Here is a 21292-nt window from a genome sequence, read left to right on the forward strand (position 1 = left end):
TAGCTGGTGTTTCTTGGAGTGGCTCCTGAAGTCTTCTGATTTCCGAAAACCCTGCATTATAGCTGTGCTGCCTCTGTGGCTCCCTCGATGTCCCTATCCTGTGGCCCTGTCCCTAGCCCTAAACTGTTATGTTGCCGGTGGCAATTTCTTCAGTTTTGTGGGTCAGGGATACTGCTTGTTGGGGCATTATGTTAACAGTAACATTTTGAAACATACCTTCATGATAGTCCAGCAAAAAACAGCATCAAAACTATTTCCATTGTATCTCTTTAGAAGGCTCTGTATTCGGTAAAAAGTCTAGCTGGCTCCATCGGAATATGGGCTGCTAAAGACTCAATTTCTAGTTGATGTTTGAGGTGAGGCAAAAGTAAGCTAAGATAGAAAACTTAAGCTTCGTGGGATTTATTTATGCTCCTGGCATGTTGACTTAAGGAAGTCAACCTTTCCTTATGTACAGGCTTGGCATTTAAAGAAAACTGGTGGCTGGGTGTGGTGGCTCACCCCTGTAATCTCAGCACTTTGGGAGGCTGAGAGGATCACTTGAGCCCAGGAGTTCAAGACTAGCCTGGGCAACATGGCAAAACTCCATCTCTACGAAAAAAAAAAAAAAAAAAGTTAGCTGGGCATGTAATCCCAGCTATCTGAGAGGCTGAGGTGGGAGGATCGCCTGAGTCTGAGAGGTCCAGGCTTCAGTAAGCCATAATCAGGCCACTGTACCTCCAGCCTGAAGTACAGTGACAGAGTGAGACCCTGTCTCAAAACAAAAAAAACACAAAACAAACAAAATAATAAAATTGGTATTTCATTTCCGGGTGCTAATATCAGCCAATATTTTGTAAATGTACTGTAGTTAGGTTTAAACTGTTAGTGATTTTGATGGAAAGTAAGTGATGTATTATGAATTACTTTTAGTTACATTTTCTTTAGTGGCCATTAATCTTGAAAAACACAGGTTTTTCTTTTTTCTTTTTTTTTTTTTTTTTAATGACAACTGTATAATCCTATTAAAGGAAAAGCTGTGTGGGAACAGGCGTATCGTAGAAGAAATAAAGTTCAATTCAAGGTGTTTGGTCCTATCACACATCCTCCATGACAAAAGTATCTTAAGTCATGTAGCAGGTGGTACAGCTAGATATCCTTTCTAGGAAGTACGAGACAATAACAAGAATATTCACTTAAAAAACCACAGAATTTTATTTTGTCAACTCAAATTTTCAGCACACCAAATAAGGGTAATCATCTCAGGACTGCACAGGACTTTCTCATTTTACAATATGCATTTCTGGACTACTTGAATTTGTTATAATACATGTGTATTTTATAATGAAAAATTATTTTTCTAGCAGGTAATTCTCTAACACAATTCACAGAAGAGAGTATTGTATCAGTCTTTATAGCACCTTAAAAATGAAAACATTCTTTGAATTCAAGATAGGTATCTCAATATCTAGATCAAACTGAGCTGAGCACTAGAAGACAAACTGAGTTTATTATTCAGCGGTTACAGTTGGGAGCATGAACAGATAATGAATTGCTGGACTGTCATGATAGTTATTACCTTTTGGAATTTCCTTCATGCTTATCAAGGTGCATCTCTGGTGCCTCAGTTTCTCTGAAATCAGGATAAGCTGCTATCCTCTGCAGCAGCTGTGTAGAGAACCTTTTCATATACATAGTCTGCCTTCAGGTGGTTAAAATGGACAAGGTCTGGTAGGGTGCCTGTCGCTGATGCTAATGTACTAGAAGACTGAGTGCCTTGGTCTCCTTTCCTTTTCTAAGTACTCACTACTTTTTATTTCTATTTAATTAAGGTCACGTTTATCAACAACTCATGTTAAGCTATATGGACACATTTTTCTTCACAGCTCAGTCAGGCAAACACTTGTCCTTTTTAAAGTTTACTATGCTAAAAATATATAGGATATATTTGAACAGAGGATCTCTAGAATGTTCCTTTGGATGATCCCACTGTGATAAATGCTATAGTGAATGACTAGCAATCCAGGAAAAGTCAAAGAAGGGAATAAAAATTCTCAAAATAATTCCTTTGATCTAAGAAGTAGCTCGTAGAGAATAAACCAGGTGTATGTATGTACGTGTGTGGGTGGGTGGAGATAACACACATACAGACTAGTCGAGCTTCCTGTCCTAAATATTACACTAATCTGGCTCATTGGTTCACCAAAGACTTGTCTTACTCGAGGACCAAGTATCTGATTGCTGGTATAGCTCATGGTCCCTTCCAGGCATCTGGAAGTCTGGAAGAATTTCAACTACCTTCCTACGAAGTTGCTGTCGCCTTTCTTCTTTTACTCTTTCCTCTTTCATAAATTTTACAAACTTCTTCCATGTCCGAAATGTGATCCAGAGGATCCTCCTTTAAGAATAAAGAAAGAAAAAAGTGAAATGCTGAGAAAAAGTTGGCTTTCCATCTGTAGCACATTAAGAACTTTATAAAAATAATTCTTATGTTAATAAAATGCTGTATAAAAGGTGTGGAAATCACAATTGGGATTATGACAGTGTGAAATGCTGTGAAGAAAATAAAGCAACAAAAGGGAATGAGAGTGACTGATAGGTTATTTTTATTTGTATTTTATTTATTTTCTTTGAGGCAAGAGTCTTGCTCTGTCACCTAGGCTAGAGTGCAGTGGTGCAATCTTGGCTCACTGCAACCTCTGCCTCCTGGGTTCAAACGATTCTTGTGCCTCAGCCTCCCAAGTAGCTGGGATTACAGGTGCCCACCACCATGCCTGGCTAATTTTTTTTTTTGTATTTTTATTGGAGACAGGGTTTCACCATGTTGGCCAGGCTGGTCTTGAACTCCTGGCCTCAAGTGATCTGCCTGCCTCGGCCTCCCAAAGTGCTGCGATTACAGGTGTGGGCCACTGTGCCTGGCCAGTTATTTTTATTTTTGATTGAGTGGTCAAGGAAACTGTCTGAGGTGGTGACATTTGAGCAGAGCACCAAATGGCTTCCAGTAATGCAAGCTACGAGGCACACTCCTGAGTTGATCTGATTACAGCATACATATTGTACCCATGCCAGGACCAGTGATGCTGGCAAGGGATTCAGAAACCACAACCCTCAACGCAAAAATGATGGAAAATTGCATGCAGAATGTGCCAAAGTTACAGGCATTGAGGCCTCAGTGCATAGACATATTTTAAAAGCCTGCTGGTAACCTCACCTCCAACAGCAGCAATAACAACAAAGAACCAGTCTTGGAATATTAGTTGAGAAAAAATACCCTAACATCAGGTTCTGGAAACATGGTATGGAAGACTGCTTGTTTGAGTGTCTCCGCTGTCACAGGGAGGCATGCAATGGCCTTTTAGGATTTATTAGTGTCCACCACAGCTGAACACTAGGGGCATCAAGGTAAGCCAGGTACCGTCTGCCCCAGGAGAGGCTGAAACAGGTGACCAGAGTTTCCACATAGTGGGAAGGTACAGCAGTGGAGAGCAGCACAGAGGAATGCCCAGTCCGGTGGTGAGGAGCAGACGTTTTTGAAGATGATGTCTGAACTGAATTTTTGTCAGGCAAAAGGCTTTCCTAGAGGAGTGCACATCTTGAGTAAAGGCAAAGAAGCAAGAATAGCATGCTGTGCTGTGTGTGGAGTTACAGTGTTGAAACGAAGTGCAGAGTAGTTAAGCTTGTATTTTCACAACTATAGGCAGAGATGGGATTTGTTCTGGCCTCTTGACCATCTGAGGAAGTCCCAGAATGTACATCAGTCCTCATTAATTTTATGGCTGTTGGTTAATATTTTTGATAATGTTGATTTTTGTTGGTGGAGGTACTGCTTTAAAAAAAGGCATGGCTGGGTGCGGTGAGTCACACCTGTAATCCTGGCAATTTGGGAGGCCGAGGCAGGTGGCTCATTTGAGGTCAGGAGTTCAAGATCAGCCTGGCCAACATGGTGAAACCCTGTCTCTACTAAAAATACAAAAATTAGCCCGGCATGGTGGCGGGTGCCTGTAATCCCAGCTACTTGGGAGGCTGAGGCACGAGAATCACTTGAACCTGGGAGGTGGAGGTTGCAGTGAGCCAAGATCAAGCCATGGCATTCCAGCCCGGGTAACAGAGTGAGACTCCGTCTCCAAAAAAAAAAAAAAAAAAAGAAAGAAAAAAGAAAAAAAAAGGCTCCAAGGAATGGATTTGCTTCATTGCTTGCTTTTATCCATTCAGTCCACCATTTACAGCTTCCTGTGCTCAGCTGTGGGCACACTCCCAGTCCTTGACCCTGTCTCCCGTTTTCAGCCATTCACTTCTCTCTTCTGGCTACACTCCTGTTTTCTGACTTCTGCATTTTAGCTCCTGCTGTTCTACCCTAACTGAAAAATGTTCTCCCCTTTGGGTGAAATCTTCCTAGATCATCCTTGCCTACATTTCTCTTTCTTTCCCTGAACTCCTAAAACATATTCATGATCACTGGTTTGGCACTTAATAGCATATCTATAGCTATCTTTTTATATTTTTATTGATACATAATATACATATTTAGGGGGTACATGTAATTTTATGCATTCTTATAATGTGTAAAGATCAAATCAGGGCATTTGGGATATCCATCACCTTAAATATTTATCTTTTATTTACCATGGGGACATTCAAGTTACTCTCTTCTGGTTATTTTGAAATGTACAATAGGTTATTATTAACTATAGTCACCCTACTGATCTATTGAACATTAGGCCTTATTGCTTCTATCTAACTGTATATTGTACCCATTAATCAACCTCTCTTCATCCACCTCCCAACCTCTACCCTTTCCAGCCTCTGGTAACCACCAATCTATTCTCTATCTTCATGAGATTCACATTTTTAGCTCTCCCACATGAGTAAGAACATGTGGTATTTGTCTTTCTGTGCTTGACTTATTTCACTTAACACAGTAACCTCCACTTCTATCCATGTTGCTGCAAATGACAGGATTTCATTCTTTTTCATTACTAATATTCCATTTTGTGTATATACCATATTTATGCATTTATCTACTTATGGGTGCTTAGGTTGATTCCATATTTTGGCTATTGTGAACAGTGCTGTAATAATCACGGACATGCAAATATCTCTTGGATATACTGATTTCCTTTCTTTTGGAGATACACCTATTAGTGGAATTGCTGGATCATATGATAGTTCTAATTTTAGTTTTTTCAGGAATCTCCATTCTGTTCTCCATAGTGGCTGTACTAATTTACATTCCCACCAACAGTGTATGAGGGTTTCCCTTTCTCCATATCCTCACCAGCATCTGTTATTCACTGTCTTTGATAAAAGCCATTTTACTGGTATAAAATGATAGCGCATTGTGGTTTTGATTTGGATTTCTCTGATAATTAGTGATGCTGAGCATTTTATCATACACTTTTTGGCCATTTGTATGTCTTTTGAGAAATGTCTATTTAGATCTTTCCCCTCACCTCTTTTTTTTTTTTTAGACGGGGCTTCACTCTGTCGCCCGGGCTGGACTGTAGCAGTGTGATGTTGGCTCACTTCTACCTTCACCTCCTGGACTCAAGAGATTCTTTACACCTCAGCCTCCCGAGTAGCTGGGACTATTGGCACATGTCATGATTCCTGGCTAATTTTTGTTTTTTTTCGTTTTTTTTTTTTTTTTTTTCTTGGTAGAGATGGGGTTTTGCCATGTTGCCCAGGCTGGTCTTGAACTCCTTGATTCAAACTATCCACCCACCTTAGCCTCCCGAAGTGTTGGGATTATAGGTGTGAGCCACTATAATGGCCTTGCCCATTTTTAAATTGGATTATTTGTTTTTTTGCTATTGAGTTGTTTGAGTTCCTTACATATTCTGGTTATTAATCCCTTGTCAGATGGCATTTTAGTCCACTTGTGTTGCTATAAAGGAATACCTGAGGCTGGGTAATTTATTTTAAAAAAGAGGTTTATTTGACTTGCAGTTTTGCCAGCTGTACAAGAAGTATGGCACTAGCATCTGTTTCTAGTGAGGACTTCAGGCTGCTTCCACTCATGATGGAAGGGGAGCTGTCATGTGCAGAGATCCAATGGCAAGAGAGGAAAGCAAAGAAAAAGGGGGAGGGAGGTGCCAGGTTCTTTTTAACAGCCAGCTCTTTGGTAACTAATAGAGTGAGAATGCACTTATTTACAGAGGATGGCATTAAGCAATCCATCTCCATGACCCAAATACCTCCCATTAGACTCCACTTCCGTCCAATGTTGAGAATCAGATTTCAACATGAGGTGTAGGGGACAAACATCCAAACTATACAGACAGTTTGCAAATACTCTCATTCTGTGGGTTATCTCTTCACTTGATTGTTTCTTTTGCTGTGCAGAAACTTTTTAGCTTGATGTAATCCCAGTTGTCTATTTTTGCTCCGGTTGTCTGTGCTTTTGAGGTCTTACACAAAAAATCTTTGGCCAGACCAATGGTCTTGGAGCATTGTCTCAATGTTTTCCTCTAGTAGTTTCATAGTTTCTGGACTTAGATTTAAATCTATAACCCATTTGGATTTGATTTTTGTGTATGGTGATATTGTGTATCATTCTTCTGCATATAGTTATCCTGTTTTTCCAGCACCATTTATTAAAAGACTGTCCTTTCCCCATTTTATGTTCTTGGCACTTTCGTCAAAGATGAGTTGGTTGTAAATGTGTGGATTTAAATCTGGGTTCTCTATTCTATGTCATTGATCTATATGCCTGTTTTTATGCCAGTACCAAGCTGTTTTGGTTACTATAGCTTTGTAGTAAATTTTGAAGTCACGTAGTGTGATACCTAGAGCTTTGTTCTTTTTGCTCAGTGTTGCTTTGGCTATTCAGGGTCTTCTGTGGTTTCATATAAATACTAGGAATTTTTTTTCTATTTCCATGAAGAATGTTGTTGGTATTTTGATAGAGATTGCATTGAATCTGTAAATTGCTTTGGGTAGTATTGCTATCTTAACTGTAATAAGTCTTCCAGTACAGGAGCATGGCATATCTTTCTATGTGTTTGTGTCCTTTTCAATTTCTTTCCTCTGTGTTTTATAGTTTTCAATATATAGCTCTTTCACTTCCTTGGTTAAATTGGTTCCCAGGTATTTTATTTTCTTCATAGCTAATTAAGGTGAGATTGTTTTCTTGATTTCTTTTTCAGATTGTTCACTGTTGGTGTATATATTAATAAATGCTACTGATTTTTGAATGTTGATTTTGTATTCTGCAACTTTACTGAATTTATCAGATCTAACAGTTTTTTTTTGGTGGAGTCTTTAGGTTTTTCTAAGTATAAGATCATGTTATCCATAAACAAGGCTAATTTGGCTTCTTCCTTTTCAGTTTGGATATATATTTTTTAAGACAGTTTCTCTGTCACCCAGGCTGGTCTTGAACTCTTGGCCTCAAGTGATCCTTCCATACTGGCCTCCCAAAGCCCTGGGATTATAGCCATGAGCCATCACATCTGGCCTGGATGCCCTTTATTTTTTTCTCTTGTCTAACTGCTCTGGCAAGGACTTGCAGTATTATATTGAATAAAAGTGCTGAAAGTGGGCATTTTGGTCCTGGCTAGGATGTTGAATTTTTTTTTTATTATACTTCAAGTTTTAGGGTACATGTGTACAACATACAGGTTTGTTACATATGTATACATGTGCCATGTTGGTGTGCTGCACCCATTAACTCGTCATTTAACATTAGGTATATCTCCTAATGCTATCCCTCCCCCCTACCCCCACCCCACAACAGTCCCCGGAGTGTGATGTTCCCCTTCCTGTGTCCATGTGTTCCCATTGTTCAGTTCCCACCTATGAGTGAGAACATGCGGTGTTTGGTTTTTTGTCCTTGCGATAGTTTGCTAAGAATGATGGTTTCCAGCTTCATCCATGTCCCTACAAAGGACATGAACTCATCATTTTTTATGGCTGCATAGTATTCCATGGTGTATATGTGCCACATTTTCTTAATCCAGTCTATCACTGTTGGACATTTGGGTTGGTTCCAAGTCTTTGCTATTGTGAATAGTGCCGCAGTAAACATACGTGTGCATGTGTCTTTATAACAGCATGATTTATAATCCTTTGGGTATATACCCAGTAATGGGATGGCTGGGTCAAATGGTATTTCTAGTTCTAGATCCCTGAAGAATCGCCACACTGACTTCCACAATGGTTGAACTAGTTTACAGTCCCATCAACAGTGTAAAAGTGTTCCTATTTCTCCATATCCTCTCCAGCACCTGTTGTTTCCTGACTTTTTAATGATCACCATTCTAACTGGTGTGAGATGGTATCTCACTGTGGTTTTGATTTGCATTTCTCTGATGGCCAGTGATGATGAGCATTTTTTCATGTGTCTTTTGACTGCATAAATGTCTTCTTTTGAGAAGTGTCTCTTCATACAGGATGTTGAATTTTATTGAATGCCTTTTTTTGACATCTCTTGAAATAATTATATGGTTTTTGTTCTTGGTTCTGTTAATGTGATGTATCATGTTTATTGATTTGCATAAGTTGAACCATCCTTGGATCCCTGGGATGAATCCCACTTGATCATGGTGAATGTGCTTTTCAACGTGTTATTGAATTTGGTTTGCCAGTAGTTGGTTGAAGATTTTGCATTTATGTTCATCAGGGATATGTAGTTCTCTTTTTTCTTACCATGTCCTTGTTTGGTTTTGGTATCAGGCTAATGCTGGCCTGATAGAATAAGTATGGAAGTATTCCCTTCTCTTCAATTTTTTTTTTTTTTTTTGAAGAAATTGAGTAGAATTTGTATTAGTTCTTCTTTAAAGGTTTGGTACAATTTAGCAGTTTGAAGCCATTAGGTCCTGGGCTTTTCTTTGAGGTGAGACTTTTTAATTACAGCTTTAATCTCATTACTCATTAGTGGTTTGTTGAGGTTTTCTGTTTCTTCATTGTTCAATCTTGGTAGGTTGTATCTGTCCAGAAATTTATCCATTTCTTCTGTGTTTTCCAGTTTATTGATGTGTAGGTGTTCATAATAGTCTCTAGTGATTCTTTGTATTTTTGATTTCTTGGTTGTTATGTCTCCTTTTTCATTTCTGATTTTGAGTCAAAAAAGTCTCAATTTCATTTATTTCTGCTTAGATTTATATTATTTCCTTTCTTCTAATAATTTGGGGTTTGGTTTGTTCTTGCTTTTCTATATTTCCTTGAGGAGCATAGTTAACTTATTTTTTTGAAGTCTCTCAGCTTTTTTGATGTAAGTGTTTATTGCTATAAACTTCTCTCTTAAAAGAAGTTACTGCTTTTACTGTAACCCATAGATTTTGATCTATGGTATTTCCATTTTCATTGGTTTCAAGAAATTTTTAAATTTTTTCTTAATTTCTTCATTGACCCATTGGTTGTTCAGAAGCATGTTGTTTAATTTCCTTGTATCTGTGTGGCTTCTGAAATTCCTCTTACTGATTCCTAATTTTATTCTGTTGTGGTCAGAAAAGATACTTGATACGATTTCTGTTTTTTGAATTTGTTGAGAGTTGTTTTGTGGCCTAAGATATGGTCTTATTATGGAGGATGTTCCATGTGCTGATAAAAAGAATGTGTATTCTTCAACAGTTGGATAAAATGTTCTTTAAATGTCAGACCTATTTGGCCTGGTTTCTGGTTTAACTTTGATGTTTCCTTGCTGATTTTCTTTCTGGATAATTTGTCCACTACTGAGAGTGGCGGGTTGAAGTCCCCTATGATTGTATTGCAGCTATCTCTCCCTTTATTGTTTGCTTTATATACTTGGGTGCTTGATGTTGAGTGAACAGATATTTATAATTGTTATATCCTCTTGCTGAATTGACCTCTTTATCATTATATAATGACCTTTTTTATTTCTCTGTATAGTCTTTGACTTGTAATCAGTTTTATCTGATGTAAGTATAGCTATTCCTGCTGTGTTTTTGGTTTCCACTTGCTTGGAATGTCTTTTTCTATCTCTTTCAGTCTATGTATGTCTTTATAGGTGAAGTAGGTGTCTTATAGGCAGCATATAGTTGGATGTTGTTTCTTTATCCATCAGCCACTCTATGTCTTTTAATTGGAGAACTGAGTCCATTTATATTCAGTTATTGATAAGTAAGGACTTACTATGGCAATTTTTTTTCCTTGTTTGCTGGTTGTTTTGTAACTCCTATCTTCCTTTCTTACTGTTTTCCCTTGTGGCAAAACAATTTTCTCAGGTAGTATGTTTTAATTTGTTGCCTTTTCTTTTTAGAAATCCCCCGACATTTTGACTTTTTCTTGTTTTAGTTTCTATGTTTTATATTACCTCTTAGCAGGCTGCTGTAGCTATTATTGTTTTTGCTAGATTTGTCTTTTTAGCTTCATACTAGAGTTATGAGTTGATTACACACCACAATTACAGTATTAGAGTATTCTGGGTTTGTTCATGTAGTTAATTTTATCAGTAGGTTTTCTACTGTCAACTGTTTTCTTTTTGTGTTAGTGTTTTTTTCTTTCAGATTGAAGAACTCCCTTTAACATTTCTTGTAAGATGGGTCTGGTGGTGGTGAATTCTCTCAGCATTTGTTTTTCTGAGAAAAACTTTCTCTATCCTTCATATTTGAAAGATGGCTTTGCTGGATACAGTATTCTTGGATGGCATTTTTTTTTTCTTTTTTTTCTTTCAGCACTTTGAAAATCTCATCCTGTTCTCTCCTGGCCTGTACAGTTTCTGCTGAGAAGTCTGTTGCCAGATGAATTGGAGCTTCATTATATGTTATTTGCCTCTTTTCTCCTATTGCTTTTAGGATCCTCTTTGTCCTTGACGTTTGAGAGTTTAGGTCAAATCTGTTTAGTGTTCTCTGACTTTCCTATACCTGGATATGTCTTTCTCAAGTTTTGGAAAGTTTCCTATTTTTATTTCTTTGGATAAGCTTTCTACCCCTTGGTCTCATTCAAGTCCCACTTCAACACCAATAATTTTTAGATATGATCTTCTGAGGTAATTTTCTATATCTTGTAGGCTGTCTTCATTCCTTTCCTTTCTTTTTTCTTTTCTCTTCTGATAGCGTATTTTCAAGTGGCTTGTCTTTGGGCTCACTAATTCTTTTTTGCTTGATCCATTTGGCTGTTGAAAACATCTAATGATTTTTCAGTTCAGCAAATATATTTCTCAGTTCCAAGATTTGTTTGGCTTTTCAAATCTTTGTTAAATTTATCTGAAAAATTTCGGAATTGCTTTTCTTTGTTATCTTGAAGATCACTGGGTTTCCTTAAAACTGCTATTTTGAGTGTTGGTTAGAGTTTACATATTGCCTTCTCATTAGGGTTAGTCGTCACTGGTTCCTTGCTTTGTCAATTTGGGAAGGTCATGGTTCCCCATTTGCTGGTTTTTTTTCTGTTTTTTTTTTTGTTTGTTTGTTTGTTTGTTTTTTTGGAGATGGAGTCTTGCTCAAGCGCCTAGGCTGGAGTGCAGTGGCACGATCTCAGCTCACTGCAACCTCCACCTCCCAGGTTCAAGCCATTCTCCTGCCTCAGGCTTCCGAGTAGCTGGGACTACAGACGCACACGACCACGCCTGGCTAATTTTTGTATTTTTAGTAGAGATGGGGTTTCACCATGTTGGTCAGGCTGGTGTCGAATTCCTGACCTCAGGTGATCCGCCCACCTTGGCCTCCCAAAGTGCTAGGATGACAGGTGCCCACCATGCCTGGGCAACTCGCTGTTGTTTCTTGTGGATATATGTCTATGCCTTTGCACTAAAGGATTATTTATTTATTTCAGTCTTCTCTGTCTGGCTTGTTTGGTTTTCAGTGGGTATGTTTGATTAGAGATTGTAATTTACCTGTTTAATTTCTTTTTTGTTCTCCTGCTGTGTGGCTGCCTCCTTTTTGGCACTAGATGGTGCTTTAAGCCCTGGTTCATCTTGGCTGTAGTAAACCTTTCTCTAGCTCTCTCAATCTCTTTCTCTCTAATCTTTTATGTTTTCTACCAAATTATGAGCACCAGAGGCCATGTTATTAGGTATTTTTTTATGCTTGGCAAATATGTCTTGATAATTACATGTGGGTATATTGTACAATAAGTATGATTTAGGTCACCAAAGTAAGGGTTCTTAAACTGGGTCCCATAAACTCCTTGACATTTTGTGTAAAGTTGTATGTTATATGCATATATGCATTTTCTGGGGTGTAGGTCTGTGACTTTCATTACTACCTACTTCATGTTCATACTGTGGTTAAGAACTATGGTTACAAGACAGTATCAGACATATTATAAATACTCACCTAGCTCAGCTAGATTTATAAAATTACCTGGAAGTCATACAGGTATAGATATGTAAGATTACAAGTTACGTTCTTATTGAGAATCATCTTTCTCGATGTTATTGCAGCTTAAAGGTCAGGCCTAAGACCAATAGATGTCTCTCTTTCCTTTCATACACAGCTCTTCTATATGGTATTCTTTCATTCATATAAAATTGAATATGAACTTTGAATATCAAGTTTTTAATGTTAAAGCCCCTTTTAAAGACTGGTGACCTTAAATATTAGTGTCATTCCTGCAATAAAGTTCATCTATTCATACATTTACCAAATATTTACTCTGTTACCTATGTACTGAGCACTGTCATATACTGAGAACACAGTAATGAGCAAGATGTGGTGCTTCCACTCTGTTTAACATGTAAACAGTAAATTATATACTTTCAGAGTGTCTTAAGTGCTGTGAAGGAAGTAGGGCAGTTTAATGGATAGACAGTGATGCAAGAAGGGTGGTTAAGGAGGTGACATTTAAGCAGAGAGCTAAATGATGAGATCAGGTTATGTGAAAGCTCTGAAGCAGAAGTGAGCTTTGTTTGTCTGAGGAACATTATAGAAGGCCAGTGGGGCCAGAACATGGGAAACAAAAAGCAAAGTGGGAAGAGATGAAATCACAGCAATGCTTTTATATCAAGTAGGCATTGGCTGAGAATTTGGTTCTTGTTGATTGCATGGATTCCTACACTGATTTCATAACTTCAAATCCTAAATAGGATGACTATCTTACTATTTTATAGTCTAAAAATGAGGCCAGGCATGATGGCTCACACCTGTAATCCTAGCACTTTGGAAGGCCGAGGTGGGCAGATTCCTTGAGGCCAGAGTTCGAGATCAGCCTAGGCAGCATGGTAAAAAACCCTGTCTCTGCTAAAAATACAAAAATTAGCTGGGCATGGCAGTACATGCCTTTAATCCCAGCTACTTGGGAGGCTGAGGCATGAGAATCGCTTGAACCCAGGAGGTGGAGGTTGCAGTGAGCTGAGATCCTAGTACTGCACTCCAGCCTGGGTGACAGAGTAAGACTTTGTCTCAGGGTAAAAAAAAAAAACCACACACACAAAAACAAAAAAGACGAGGGAGAATTAATTAGAAAAACGGGGAGGAAGACTGATGTAGCAAGAAGAGAATATTTTAGGGTCAAAAAACCTAATTTGGAGTTCAGGGAGCAACCTTTTGTTATCTGTATACCTTGACAGTTCACCTACCTGCCTGTTGCTTATTTCTTTGCCTGAAAAATGGAAATAATAACATCTCCCCACACCCAAGTTATTACTGCTATCATCAATCAGATGAGATGGTTTGTGCAAAAGCCCCAAATGAATCTCTCAGCCTGTACACAGTGGCTGAGAAACAGAAAGAAAACAGGCAGGCAAAAAGGATGTTTAATAATAATATATTCACAATGACACTAAACTAAAAAAAAAAAAAAAGGTTAGTTATTATTTTGGGCCAAGCAGTGCATTGAGTGAGTTACTACCGTACCCTGTTTAGTCTTCACAGCAATCCATAAGATAGGTTCTGTTGCTATCCTCATTTTATGAGAGAGGAACAGGGAGGCTTTGAAAGGTTATTTGTTCAGGGTCACATAGATATTGAGTCCTAAACTTCAAACTCTAAAGCTCAATCATTTATTCAAAGGGAAATCCTCTGAATACCCTCACTTATTGCTTATTTGTTTTAATTTAGACAAAACTATAATCAACTTGCTTATCTGTTTTCCACTAATTTCCACTGATTTCCAGTATCTGTGAATTAAACAAGGACAAACAGGTTTTGTTGGAGATAGGCACCCTCATGGCAATAAGATAGGATACACTATTAGAAGGAACAGAAATAAACACCCATGCACAGACATGCAAATAAAAAGAAAACAGCACCAGTCAACATGGTGAAACCCTGTTTCTACTAAAAATACAAAAATTAGCCGGGTGTGGTGGTGTGTGCCTGTAATCCTAGCTACTTGGGGGGCTGAGGCACGAGAATCACTTGAACCCAGGAGGCAGAGGTTGCAGTATCATGCCACTGCACTCCAGCCTGGGCAACAGAGTAATGTTGAGAAAAAGGGCATTTTTCTACACCCACACAACAGTCTTCATACCTCAAAAAAGCTGGAGGCATCACTGAATACACCCGGCACACTAACTGATGCTCATAATGACACCAAATCACCACTCTTAAAGGGAAGTGCATAATGAGATTAAGAACATTCTGTCCAAATGCTTAAAATTAGAAAACAAATATAAAACTTACTTATACAGAATACCTTATTTCTCAAAGACAACTAGATTAAAACATAACCGTATTTTAAATATTAATATGGCACATAGTATGATTCCATATATATAAAGTTCCAAACCAGGAAAAACTACAGTATTGAAGGCTGCATACTTAGGAGAAAAGTAAAAAGAAAAGGAAATGTTCATTGTAAACGTCAGGAGAGTAGTTTAAGAGAGACTTGGGAAGGAGCCTGTGCGACAGCAGTGTTCAACGTTTTGACCTCGGTGGTAACAAAGGGTGTCCACTTTACAGTCATTTGTTAAGCTGTATTTGTATGATTTAAGCACTTTTCTATATTTGTCATACATTTCACAATAAATAATTTTGAAAGAGAAACTGAACTTAAAACTATATATGACTGACTAACAAAGAATACAGTACTTTTGCTTAGGTGTGTTTCATATAGGTCACATCATTTTATTCTCTTGGCAATTTCTGTGAGGTAGAAAGGGCAGGCCTCCTCCTCCTCCCCCTTCTCTTTTTAAAGATGGGAACCCTGGAGTCCCAGGGGGTTTATTACATTGCTGGTGAGCTGGGACTCCCACCCCTGCCTGGTGTTTCCCTGCTCTCCTAGCCCCCAGCTCATCTCTGCAGACACATTGTAGGAGCAGAATATATTGCTGAGCAATTGTGAAGTCAGTCAGAGAGTGAATTTTCCTCACTATCAAAACCTCACCTGTCACTGTGCTCCGCTGCAATCTCATGCTTGCCCTGAGAATCGATCTTCACCTCCCTGACCATATTAAACCAGGCCCTGAAAATCTTCTTCTGAAGAAAATGTACACAAAATTTTCTTACTTCTTCCTGAAGATCAATCATGTACTGGGGATGAAGACAGAAATAAAAGTGAGACCAAAAATATCAGTTGACAAAGAATTAGAGCAAATAAACAGCACAAAAGACAGACAGAATTGAAACAGAAATGAAACAAAAGAAACAAATGACACGAGACACACAAAGAAAAGGATAACCTGGCAGCCAAGAAAATATCCTCTATAATGTATCCTAAAAATGGTAACAAAACACATGAATATAAACAGTTAGAAGATTGAAGGGGTTTCTAAATCACTTGAGCACTGTGAGACAAGAAACAAGAAATGAATATAAAAACAAAAGCTGATGGAATGATAACTTACGGTTTATACACACTCTGTGAAACAAACGCATGCTTAGGATTTTACACTAATAAAACATTGATTTGCCATTTTCACATTTATTTCAAAGCAGTGAATGGGATTGACTACTCTTTTGTTCTTGAAAAAACATAATGACCCTAGACATTCTGGATTCTATTTAGTTTTCTTAAATAGGATTGAGCAATGAGATGTATTTAAGGTACCCTTCCCTATGTCCTTACCTGTAGCCAGCTCCGGATGACTCTCTTAAGCAGTATTTGGGAATAAAATTGATTAGCCTGGGCCATCTTTTTAGCCAGACTTTCCTGACTACGCTGGAACCAGGTCAGCAGATATTTCCTCTGCAGGAACAAAGAGTAATGTTCTTCTGCCACCTGGACAATTTTTTAAATGAGAAATATTATTCCTTAAATTTTAAATCATTTAAACAAACATATCACCTTTGGAAATAATGCTATAAAACACATTTAGGCAGTTGGTAGAGAATAATCTGAAGGTACATGCAGCCTGTGTCCTAAAAGCTTTGACTGTTGACCTATTCTGTGGAGGTTATAGATTCACATCATGCATGGCCTTTCAATGCCAGCTCCCTGAAGACCACAGTTATTTGCTGGTTATGGAAATGGAACAACCAACCTCTAAGCCATTACTTCACTTCCCCTGAGTTTTGGAGTGGGTAGCTGGCAACATTCTCAATTTGCTCTCCTGGAGCTTGGACAGCAACTCCACAACAAACCTCTCTTTCTCATGTCTTAACCACTGTCTAATTGAGGAAATGCCAATACTTCAATTAGTGTTGTGGAATCAGCTGTCACCAGCATTGAAATTTAGACATTATCAATAAACCACAAAACCATCTGATAGAAAATAACATGAATAATTTAATGTCTTTTCAACTGAGTATCATTCTATCAAAATAAACATACAAATCAGAATTTATAGATTTTTAAAAGTAACATATTCTTTTAAGAGGCAGGAGGGGAAAAGCCTTCTCTCTTAGTCCTCTCCAAACAGTGACACATTTTTCTAAGCCTTGTCTAGATATCTGGCACTGTGAATGTGATTGATTCAAGTGAGTCTCTTGGTAGTCATATTTATTGGCCAAAATGACCACCATGGAGGTCTCTGTGGCACCTGAGATTTCTGCCTGTCCTGGACTCAGCAGCCTGAGAGCCAAAAGATGAGATGACATTTTATCTATTTTGAATTTTTAATCATTTAGTTGCATGCACTGGATAAATGTTAGAGAAATTTTAGAAATTTCCATGGTGTCTGATTTCATATATCTCTCTGCAGTAGAGTGAATTACTGTTCTAATAGAATTATACACCCATACCCTTTGCAATGTGATTTCACAGTTCCTCCCTGTAGAGTGGATGGAGCTCCTTCTCTCCTCAATGACTTTGAGCTTGGCCCTATGATTTGCTTTGGCCAATGGAATGTGGACATAATACAAGCAGTGGGTTTACATAATTTGGTTTGGCCTTTTGTAGCTCTGACAGTTGCCAGGTGAAAAGCATGCCCTGAGTAGCTGCTGTAACCAGAATGAGAGGCTTAGGGAGAGACCTGAACTCAATCCACAACTGGCCCACAGACATACGAGTGAGAAATAAATACTCGAGCTGTAAGCCGCTGATATTTGGGGGTTGTTATGCAACTTTATCACAGGCAGAAACCTGACTAATGTACCTTATGGTAATAACTTTTCCCTTACTCAAACTGAGAGAAGCTTCTATTCATCTTACCTTGGGGGGATCTCTAATAAAACATTTCCTCTGATTTTTTCCAACCTATTCAATTACAAAAGTCCTTCTCTACCTTAGAAGACCAAATCAAAAATTGTATCCAGAACAAATATACACATTCAATTAATTTATCTTTCTGGCTTTAAATCACCAAACCCCACCCTCCCCCAAGCTTAACTGGGCATCTATGCTATTTGGAAAAGTCCATTTTCTACTCTAGGGGATAACAGTGGGACACTGCACCTGGATGTTTTGTTTGCTTTGCATTCTCAATCTCTTCCAAGGCTCTAGACCTTTTTTCCTTAGCAAGACCCTTTCATAATGTTCTTTGGCTATTGCTTCCAGCTGCTGGTTCCTCTTAATTCTCTTCTGCTTCTCAAGTTCTTTCTGGAAAAGATTAGAAAGCAAAATGCTATGATCAAAAAACGAATGAATTTCATTTCAATGAAAAGCTAATGATTTAATTTGAACAGGTAACCATTGAATGGTGTGTTAATCATGATAACAGAGCTCTGGATAATAGGGCTTTTTCTTTTTTTTTTTGGATTTTTTATTTTTGCACACAAAACAATAAACATTTTCTAAAAGTACATACAAACAAAAAGATGCATATCAAACATATTAGGAAGGTTGCACATGGGAAGACGGGGAATAGAAATGGGGGGTGGGAATTAAAGAAAATAAATGAGAGAGGGACTTTGTATGGATCCATGATAATAACTCAATCCTCTATTTGACAAAGAAGGAGGAGAAGGAAGAGGAAGAAAAAGAAAGTGGGATAAAGGATCAGAAAGGGAGGAAAATAGAAAAAATTAGAGTATGACTCCAGGGTAGACCTGTTTTGTTGTTGCTGGGTTGGTTGGTTGGTTGGTTTGTCTGTTCTATTTTTCGTATGTTTCGCCATGTTGGCCAGGCGGGTCTCGAACTCCTAGCCTCAAGTGATCAACCCGCCCTGGCCTCCCAGAGTACTGGGACTACAGGCGTGAGCCACCACGTCCAGCCCCCACATTGCTTCTGGCCTCTGTGGTAGACCTCCTGGAAGGGGCGGCCGGGCAGAGGCGCTCCCCACATCCCAGACGGGGTGGCCGGGCAGAGGTGCTCCTCACTTCCCAGACGGGGCGGCCGGGCAGAGACGCTCCTCACTTCCTAGACGGGGTGGTGGCTGGGCAGAGGGGCTCCTCACTTCCCAGACAGGGCAGCCGGGCAGAGGCGCTCCTCACTTCCCAGACAGGGCAGCTGGGCAGAGGCGCTCCTCGCTTCCCAGACGGGGCAGCCGGGCAGAGGCGCTCCTCACTTCTTCCCAGACGGGGCGGCCGGGCAGAGGCGCTCCTCACTTCTTCCCAGACGGGGTGGCCGGGCAGAGGTGCTCCTCACTTCCCAGACGGGGCGGCCAGGCAGAGGCGCTCCTTACTTCCTAGACGGGGTGGCGGCCGGGCAGAGTCGCTCCTCACATCCCAGACGATGGGAGGCCGGGCAGAGGCGCTCCTCACATCCCAGACGATGGACGGCCAGGGAGAGACGTTCCTCACTTCCCAGACAGGGTGGCGGCTGGGCAGAGGCGCTCCTCACCTCCCAGACGGGGCGGCCGGCAGAGGAGCTTCTCACAACCCAGACGATGGGCGGCCAGGCAGACACGCTCCCTACCTCCCAGATGGGGCGCGGCCCGGCAAAGGCTGCAATCCCAGCACCCTGGGAGGCCAAGGCAGGCGGCTCGGAGGCGGAGGCTGCAGCCAGCCAAGACCACGCCACCGCACTCCAGCCCGGGCAACACCGAGCACCAAGTGAGCGAGACTCGGTCTGCAGTCCCAGCACCTCTGGAGGCCGAGGCGGGCAGACCACTCGAGGTCAGGAGCTGGAGACCAGCCTGGCCGATATGGCGAAACCACGCCTCCAGCCAAAGGAGAAAAACCAGGGAGGGGTGGTGGCGCGCGCCGGCAATCCCAGGCAGCCCGCAGGCCGAGGCAGGAGAATCACGGGAGCCGGAAGCACTCCAGCCGACTGTACTCCAGCCTGGGCCACGGAAGGAAGGAGGGAAGGAGGGAGGGAGGGAGGGAGGGAGGGAGGGAGGGAAGGAAGGAAGGAAGGAAGGAAGGAGCTTTTTCTTTAAAAAAAAAAAATAAATAATTCTGCTAAGAGGGTCAGGAGAAGCTGGTCATGAGTCTACAAGAATCAGGGCTATGCATATTCTTGGATTTATTCAGTTCACAGAAATAATTTACCTCTCACCAAGTTACTAAAAGGTAAAACATCTAGTTAGGAGAGCAATCAGGATTTTTCCCCTCATTATATGAAAAACCCAGCCATGCAGCCACTTCATTTAAACTATGGGATAGAGATTTAATGATACTCCATTAAAAGTCTAGAAGAATATTCTTACTACTATTTTTCTTTTTAAGTGAAGAACAGTAAGTCCAGAGGCAAGTTAAAGATAGTTGATCATCATTAAGCTATCTTCCCTCTTCTAAGAAGGAAAAAGATGAACTATTCCTGGTAATACACTGAGAAAAGACACTCCATGACCCTCAAAGAACTGCACCCCTCAGGGGTGTGACCAAGAAAGATGACAAAAACTTAATGATCGACCCTATAGATATCATTATTTCCTTTATTTCCTTTTTCTCTTTTAATAAAAATAGCTTATTGTAAAGGTAAGAGAAAAAGAAATCTACCCAGAAAGGGTGAGTGGGAGCAAGTGACACCTGCCGTGAAAGACACAAGAGCAACAAAGACTGAAGACTGCTTTCATAGTTGTCATCTTTGCAGCATAAATACAAAAACATTTAAGCTGATTTCCTTTACTTCATATGATTTCACATCAGGAAAAGGGCAGTGGTGAACTGGCTGATCCTGACAAGCTACTTAATGTGCCTGAGCCTTCTGTGAGAGAAACATTAGAGAGAGAGCAGCAATGGAACATTTCTAATATGGAAGGAAGAATTGCTCTAATTTTCCAGTACAAACTACCTATTTCTGTATAAGCTCTGAAAAATAAAATGTCCATATTCTCTTAGGCATTAAACCAAAATAAGCTTTATACTCTTTATTCCAGGCACTTGAGATACTTGTTGAATGAAATGGCCAGAGAGAAAATTTACAACAATTTTCTCATGCATAGTAAGAGGAAGCTGAGGGTTAAGTGGGGAGGAAAACAGAAACTGACCCTTTCACATCCACTGAAATGTCAGTGTAGCATTAAGGCAGCAGCTGCTTCTTGCAGACAGACATCTAACGCAGATAATAACCTTTGGAGAAGCCCTCAGGCTCAGACAAAAGAACCTGTTCCCATGCACAGATAAGTTATGGTGTAACTACCCTCCTAGAATAATAACTATTGCTGGTGTTATCGGCTCCAAAAGGAAAATTATTTTCAGGTGAATTGTGGGGAAAACCAGACTTTTTCAAAGTCTATACTTCCATGGAAAAATATAAAGAAAAACGTGAGTTCTGCTTGAGTCAAAATGTATTCTTATACAGCAATTTAATTCAAATATGTATCTCCTCCGTCTATTAAGCGTTCCTCAATAGAACTGGTTTTATTTCATTAATATTACCGCATTTTCAATTTCCTTGTATATAAAATGTCTTTAATAGCACCTGCATCCATGATTTACTGTGAGGATTACATGATATCATGCCGTTTTGAGATGGCACTTATAGTGGGGATCTATGTAGCTAGGGTTTCATAGAACACAGATCACTGAGGCTAAAAAGGGATATAAAATCTGGGCTTCTTTCTGAAATAAATGTGTAGCTTTGTCAGCTAGTATGCTTTAGGAGAAAAGCCAGAAATTACAGCTATGTTAAAAAAAAAGTACAGGGCAATTGACACTGCCCCAAAACTCTTGGCCTTCTGTCCCTTGTACGCTACTCTCCCTTTGTGCTTTAG

General features: G+C 39.7%; 1 protein-coding gene across 7 annotated transcripts in view; it reads right to left on the reverse strand.

The window, feature by feature from the left end:
- Positions 1 to 1170: 1170 nt before the first annotated feature.
- CCDC191 (coiled-coil domain containing 191) overlaps positions 1171 to 21292 on the reverse strand; it is a 107519-nt gene continuing 87397 nt past the window's right edge. For 5 of the 7 annotated variants that reach the window (XM_055259002.2, XM_055259000.2, XM_055259001.2 and 2 more), the window contains 4 exons: positions 17650 to 17793; positions 15883 to 16035; positions 15202 to 15347; positions 1171 to 2377 (listed from right to left, as the gene is read on the reverse strand). In XM_055259002.2, coding sequence (XP_055114977.1) covers positions 2179 to 2377; positions 15202 to 15347; positions 15883 to 16035; positions 17650 to 17793 — 642 coding nt within the window. In that variant the 3' untranslated portion in view covers positions 1171 to 2178. Of the gene's footprint in view, positions 2378 to 15201; positions 15348 to 15882; positions 16036 to 17649; positions 17794 to 21292 lie in introns of those variants that run through there. The other 2 variants (XM_063630078.1, XM_063630082.1) reach the window with 2 other exon arrangements.

This window comes from Symphalangus syndactylus, chromosome 21 (assembly GCF_028878055.3).
Source record: "Symphalangus syndactylus isolate Jambi chromosome 21, NHGRI_mSymSyn1-v2.1_pri, whole genome shotgun sequence".
NCBI classification, from domain to species: Eukaryota; Metazoa; Chordata; class Mammalia; order Primates; family Hylobatidae; genus Symphalangus; species Symphalangus syndactylus.